The sequence below is a fragment of the Coregonus clupeaformis genome, chromosome 30, assembly GCF_020615455.1.
Source record: "Coregonus clupeaformis isolate EN_2021a chromosome 30, ASM2061545v1, whole genome shotgun sequence".
Classification (NCBI taxonomy): Eukaryota; Metazoa; Chordata; class Actinopteri; order Salmoniformes; family Salmonidae; genus Coregonus; species Coregonus clupeaformis.
This window is the reverse complement of record NC_059221.1, coordinates 26925312-26932589: the sequence shown is the minus strand read 5'-3', so window position 1 is coordinate 26932589 and position 7278 is coordinate 26925312. Positions and strand designations below refer to the sequence as shown.

General features: G+C 39.4%; 1 protein-coding gene across 1 annotated transcript; it reads right to left on the bottom strand.

The window, feature by feature from the left end:
- Positions 1–1042: 1042 nt before the first annotated feature.
- Positions 1043–6875, bottom strand: LOC121545545 (biglycan). Its single transcript, XM_041856145.1, has 8 exons — positions 6727–6875; positions 4954–5223; positions 4352–4464; positions 2891–3104; positions 2570–2680; positions 2329–2422; positions 1852–1990; positions 1043–1713 (listed from the first exon to the last, which is right to left on the bottom strand). The coding sequence occupies exons 2-8, from the start codon at positions 5213–5215 to the stop codon at positions 1516–1518; spliced, it is 1131 nt and encodes a 376-aa protein (XP_041712079.1). The 5' UTR covers positions 5216–5223; positions 6727–6875; the 3' UTR covers positions 1043–1515.
- Between the last annotated feature and the right edge of the window lie 403 nt (positions 6876–7278).

Here is a 7278-nt window from a genome sequence, read left to right as displayed (position 1 = left end):
TACGACCCTGCCTTACACAGGAAGCGGCACAGGTCCTAATCCAGGCACTTGTCATCTCCCGTCTGGATTACTGGAACTCGCTGTTGGCTGGGCTCCCTGCCCGTGCCATTAAACCCCTACAACTCATCCAGAATGCCGCAGCCCGTCTGGTGTTCAACCTTCCCAAGTTCTCTCACGTCACCCCGCTCCTCCGCACACTCCACTGGCTTCCAGTTGAAGCTCGCATCTGCTACAAGACCATGGTGCTTGCCTACGGAGCTGTGAGGGGAACGGCACCTCCGTACCTTCAGGCTCTGATCAGTCCCTACACCCAAACGAGGGCACTGCGTTCATCCACCTCTGGCCTGCTGGCTCCCCTACCTCTGCGGCAGCATAGTTCCCGCTCAGCCCAGTCAAAACTGTTCGCTGCCCTGGCACCCCAATGGTGGAACAAGCTCCCTCACGACGCCAGGACAGCGGAGTCACTCACCACCTTCCGGAGACATTTGAACCCCCACCTCTTTAAGGAATACCTGGGATAGGATAAAGTAATCCTTCTACCCCCCCACAAAAAAAAAAAAATTTGAAAAAAAAAAAAAATTTGTAAAGTGGTTATCCCACTGGCTATAAGGTGAATGCACCTATTTGTAAGTCGCTCTGGATAAGAGCGTCTGCTAAATGACGTAAATGTAAATGTAAATGTAAATGTATGTTCTGTTTGTCCAGATTGACATAGTCTATTTATTGTGATGTTGAAAACGCAAACCATGATATTGAAGCACCAGAAGTCGGTATGCTTTGCTTATTGGTTGTGTGGAAAATGTGTTCCATATATTTTATATAATTATAAATATAGCATAAAAATTTTGAAAATCTGATGTCTCCCTAGCTGATCATTGTCTGCAGCCTGCTCTGATCGTAGAGTAGGCCTAATGAAACAGGCAGGGAGAGAGTGAGAAAATAAAACCCCTGTTATGACATTCATTTGTTCAGGGAATCACAAGATTAAAAAAAAAAAAAGGTATGCAAAATATATTCTAAATAATCTTCAATATTCTGTCTTCAACTCCATACAGAATGCAAACACATCATGACAACACATTTTTTTCAACAACATTTATAAAGCTGATCAATTCTTCTGAAGGTGCTTTCAACTGTCAGCTTGTATTGTTCTTCTATATCCAGAATTTGAGATCAGTTGTCAGGTCAGTTGAGATAAAACAAAAACAAACAAACAAAATCACAGAGAATCCCAAATTGCTATGGACCAGCTTAATTGAAGGTAACATACTTTTTTTCTTTTTTTCTTATTGAAATTAAATTTGATTGATATGATATGGATGACCAATTTCTTTCCAACATACAATATCACCCACTCCATGCATGCAAAACAGACTTCAGTTATGTTTTAGTTATCTATCGTTTACCATACATCAGGCTCTTTCTATCAATGAATTGTTTTTTAACTGTGTTACAAAGTTAGTTATTTTGTATCTGAGTTGCATGTATTCCTCTGCAGCTGGTGCCTCTCATGCACTACTTTTTGTGGTTGCCAAACTGTACAGCCATCCTGTTGCTGACACAGCGGAAGGTGGCCGGCACCACCTCCCAGTAGTTGATTGGGTTATCAAAGAGACTGATCCCGTTGTAATAAGTATTCTTGACACCAAAGCCGTTAGGGCAGAAGTCATTCACGTCAACCTGGCTGATGTTGTTGGAGTGAAGGTAGACCACCTATTTTAAAAAACATTACATATATCAACTGTTATCAACATAACATAAAAACATAACATAGCACAACATAACATAGCAAGTGAAATCACCAATGTCGATGTGATTGATGCTGCTTCACAACCCCCCTCCACACTTTACCTGCAGATACTTCATTCCAGCAAGGCCTCCAGGGACATTGGAGATCCGGTTGTTCTCTAGGTGCAGCTCTCTCAGGTTTTGCAGGTAGTACAGGCTGCCATGCTCAATGAGGTGAATATGATTGTAGCCTAGACCCAACCTAACACACACAGACACAGAGACACACGCACGCACGCACACACACACACATAGAAATCGAGTGATTGATGAGACAATGAAGGGCAAACCCACTAGAGGGTGCTACTATCACGATGATACCAGACATAATTTATTTTGTGCAACTTCAACAATGACTCTCCCATTATGCTGTTGTTACTTATATGCTTTTTTATTTTCTAATTATATGTTTTTGCCTTTGAAGATGAGTAGTGAACATCTACAGCATTCATAAACTCCTCATACATTCATAATGTGATGGACTTTTAGAAACTCTCGGACATTGAACACCCTCTTGTAAAGCTACTTGTCCAGACATACCTGTGCAAACTCTCATATTGTCTTAGGTCTTCTAGTTCAATGGCTTGAATTTGATTGTGATCCAAATGCAACTCATGTAGACCCTCAGGGAGATCTAGAAGGTGAGGGAAAACAGGTGACCGGTAGATTCAAAGGACTTTTCAGTGGAAATGTGTGGGAAGTTGCAATGAAACAAATATTGCCCTGCAGCTTTGCAGAACACTCCAAATAAAAGTATTATAAAGGTTGTCATGTTTTCTACCTTTAGGGATGCCTGTGAGTTTTGCCTCAGAAATACGAAGGAAGGTAAGTTTGAGTCCATCAAAGGCTCCGGGCTCCAAACCACTGTTCTGAATAGGATTCCTCCCCATCTCTGTGGAAGAAAAGTATGTGTTTTAAGTCAATGCCAAAACCTGCTCCAGTACTAAAAGCGGCTAGATTTACACTTCAAAGACATTAAGATGTTAGATGTGTTTTGGTGTTTCCAAACTGAAGAAAAAAAACAGTTGCTAACTTTAAATCTGGTGCTAACACATAGTACATCTGGCCTAAGGTCTTTCTTAACTATAGCTTGCCATCTCACCAATGCAGTTCATGCTGCCCAGGCCAGAGAAAGCCCCGGCCGCCACCCTCTTGATGTGGTTGTCGTGGATGCGCAGCTCCACCAGGGAAGAGGGCAGGTTCTTGGGTACGGCTGTCAGCTGGTTGTGGGAGAAGTAGAGCTTGTGCATCCTTTTGAGGGGCATGAAGGCCCGCGGGTGCACCCTGGAGATCTTGTTATTCACCAACACTAGAGCCTGAGAAAGGAGGCATAGGTCATGAGGAGACCAGCCACCCCAATCCAAAATAGATATAGACCATCACTCACAGATTGATACAAGCAATGTTGTCAATGTAATACTAAACCATTATGTATTCAAACACAGATAAGAATCAGCCCATTACAATTATAGAAAAAGTTGTGTGTTATATACAGGTCGTTCTTGAATTGCGGTGGCATTTAGGCATGGCATTTTGGAAAAAATGAACGTTTTATTTAAATGTATTTGGGTACATCTTTCCATTCTACATCAGCTAATATGGCAGCTTAATTACTTGAAATATGTGTTACCGTCAGGATAACATTGTGCCACCAGTAGGAGTAGTAAAACCAATGATGCTAACACCAATGAGACATTTTTGGTTATTGAGGATTTTCTTAAATGGAGGCCACAGATCCTCAAATGTAAGTTCATTAACCCTTTAAAAAATAATTTACTAAAGTGATTTTTCGCTCACAATGTTATTTCCTTCATTTGAATTGAGTAACACCAAGTGACACTTTTGATTTAGACACACCAAATTATAAATGGAATCCTTAAATTTATAACATAGTAAAAGGGTGTGATTAGCTAATAATTTTATTTAATATATATACCCCTCCCCCGATAACAGTTTGCCACTGGAGGGAATGCTGAAGGTCCTTGTAAATCTTTGTAATGAGTGATTTTCAAGGCTATAACACCAATGACATACAACTGAGGGAGAGACATTATTCTAGTAAAAAAAAGTATTTTAATAGCTTCTTTGTTTTTATTGATCTATACAATACTGTTAATTAATTTTGTTCACTTTCTATCATTGAAAATAACTGATGGATATCTCTAAATCTCCAAAACATGTCACCACAACTCTACAAATCACTACTGGGACAAGCCAATTTGCTTACCCTAAGTACTTTAAACAATGCATAAACATACATTTTGCAGTATAAAGGACTTTGTTCAATACAAACAAAAACATGTATGATGTGTAACTATTTGTCATTTTAAAGTGCTTTTCATGGTTGCAAATGCAAGGGACGGAAATGCCAACGCAATTCAAGAACAACCCACACATTCTACAATATATTATTTGAAGACACGTCATTAAAAGTATGCATCTTTTCAGTTAGGATACTGAAAGGGGGCGCTACGATGAAAAAAGCAAAGACAGACAAGTGACGTTTTCTATTGAAATGCCAGAACTCTCTTCCACCATTTGTGTTTTGACTGCTTGTGCTCACATAGAGGTTACTGAGTCCCTTGAAGTCATCCTCTCTTATCTCAGTGATCTGGTTGCTTTGAAGGTCCAGGAGCCTGGTCTCCGGGGGGATGTCATATGGCACATAGTGTAAACCTGCGGATAGAAACTACGAGATGCACTTACCTGCTTGATTTGACATGCTTTACCACATTCTGTCAGTTCACAATGATAACAAATCAGTTGCAATATAATATATTGTGTTATTGTTGCTTTACATTTTCATAAAAATCTATGAATCATGACAATATCAGACACACACAGTGTGTTCTCACTCTTAAGGTTATATCAGGATAAATCCACGAGTTAGAATTTATCGTCATACTGTAATTTGGTCAATGCTGAGTAATGCTCTGGGCTATGGTTTGTACGCATACAATATATTGTTGTTTATGTGTGAGCTCAGCTGTCACCATATAATTAAGAAGAAATCAGATGGCCATGACTCCACGTAGCACTAAAAAGCAACGTGCAGATGTGCAGTGTGACTGCTGGCTACACATTAACAATTGTATGTTCAGTGTGAAGAATAATTTGGAGACAATGTGATATTATGAAATTATGACATTGTATCTCTTCACCCACCCAAGTCAGAGCACTGCACAACATTCTGGTTACACTGACAGCCGAATGGGCAAGTAGGCTGTTCTGGTTTATAGTATTCTGGTTTATAGTATTCCTCAACCGCTGAGCCTTCCTCTTCATCGTTCATCATCATCATCAGCCCCTCTACATCGATGCTCTTCCCAAAGTCCAATAAGCCCTTCTGCTCAAAGGGCAGGGCCACAGAGGGGGTGGGAAGAGGGGTGGCACACAGCAGGAAAAGGACAACAGAGAAGGGAAGCATGGCTAGGCCTTTTGTTGAAGAGAAATTACAAGGGGAAGACAAAAAAGCACACAGAAATTAGCAGCAGTCAATAAAGTGCCACAGTTATGAATACAGCAACTATCTAGCTATAATTCCTGTAGCCTACAATTGGAGAGTTGCTCCTCATTATAAACATTTTACTATTACAACAGATCAAATATGTTTGACCAAATTCGTAGTTACTGTGATTTGCCTTTGTAGGGCAGTATAACTAGCATTGTGTTACAGTTCACTCCTCCAGTCCAGAGGAATCTCATTGTCAACATTGCCACTCCAGAGCAAAAGTCATTCCAAAAGCAATTGTAGCCAGTGACAAAGAATGAAATACACCCTGGCTTTCATACATCTGTTTGTTAGGCTTCAATCTCAAGATGTGATCTATCATATATGTCATAGGCGTTCTCTCTTAAAAGCCAATCTTACTCTTCCCATCAATTTTGTGGTTGGTATAAGAGGCAGTAAAATCATGGACCATGGATACTATGTTGTCTTTGGGTCTGTAACTATGACATCTGCTCTCATGAATTATTTGCTTTTAGCTGAGGCTGTACCTTCTTTGATTTATGCATTAAAATGGTAGAATCTCAGATCCAATAACATATTGCAAAAGACAGTTCCCTCATTACGTATAAGTCATTCTGTGTAATATAGTACAGTGTGTGTCATCTGTCAATATTTATTAGCAGGATTGTATTGCAAACTATCAATAGATGCCCTATGGCATTTTGGAATAATCTCAGATAAGCCTTCAGTTAGAGGATTCTTGTTGAAAATAAGAACATTGAAATCGTTTGTTCTTCAAAGAGGGTTTTTCATGTGAGCGAAGAGTCTTTGCTGTGGAACTGGAGTTTGGCGTTTCCTTGCCTTTGCCACGTGTTGTGAAAGGCCTGCTCCCTCCCTTAGCACTCCCACACCCTTTACCACAGTAAGGCCCCAGAAGCCACATAACTGGCTGGTCTCAGGGAAGGCTTTTTATAGACCCACTCTGTCATAGCACTCATTAGTTATATCAGCAGTGTCAAATCTCTAAATACAATGAATGAGATGTATGACGTACACAAAAATTACTTATTTGCTTAGTCTATCATTTTGTAATAGACTTGTGTCCCTGCAGCGAGCACTTTAACTACAGTATGGGGTGGCTCCGAGTTTTGAATGTTTGTGAAATTATCCACATCTTTGTTCTGTCTCAAGATCCATTCATTAAATATGGCCAATAAAAGGAATAAAGAATGTGTAGACTAGGTAGGGTTGTGTCGCACCCAGAAGGCTTAAACAAATTATTCAAAGCTAAATAGTCAATTTCAAATGTTAAATATTACTTTAACAATCAAAAATGTTTTGAATGCAGAATGTTAAACCAACTGTGGAACTGTAGAATAAAGCTGTGGAATATAGTTTCCTCTTATTGTAAACAATACTGAATATACTATTATCTGTAGGTCAAGAAACTCAAATAGAAGCTAAAATATATTTACTAAGACACTTACCGTTTCAGTTCTTGGAAAAACAAAAAACAAGTTTGTTTAGAGGTCAAATTAAATGAAATAAAGATTAATTCAACCTCAAACTGATATACAGGATACGTGTTTTATTCCATGGGATGATCCTTTATCTGTGAGTCCGTCTGCCAGCAGAGTCAGAGCTCTGCACAGTACCTGTTAAAAACCACAGAAGTAGTTACCAAAAGGAAAAAAACAAGTATTTTAAGCCATAACCCAAAATTGGTCCAGTCCCCTTTTCATTGCTGCTTCATTGTGTGTTTGTGCCTGTGTGACAGAGAGAGAGAGAGAGAGATTTTAGTTATTTTAAACTTATTTTGATTCAACATTTGAGATCTATGTACACCAATTGCAATCTAACCACTCCTGGTGAGCTAAACAATTTTTATTGAAGCTACTGTATAAGGCCAAAATAAAATACAAAGTACTATCCCAGCACTAAAAGGGCAAATACAGAATCCACTAAGAATAAAACACCCCGCAACTGTCTCTACCCAGTGCTACACATGCAGATTATTTGAGGTACTAAAACTTACTCAG

Bases quoted from the DNA above. Each gene is read 5' to 3' on its own strand.
- LOC121545545 (XM_041856145.1), bottom strand. From the start codon at position 5,215: ATGCTTCCCTTCTCTGTTGTCCTTTTCCTGCTGTGTGCCACCCCTCTT. The intron at 4,465-4,953 runs GTGGGTGAAGAG...TTCTATCCGCAG, and splicing joins TGTGCAGTGCTCTGACTTGG to GTTTACACTATGTGCCATAT. The intron at 2,681-2,890 runs GTGAGATGGCAA...TTTCTTCCACAG, and splicing joins GGGCAGCATGAACTGCATTG to AGATGGGGAGGAATCCTATT.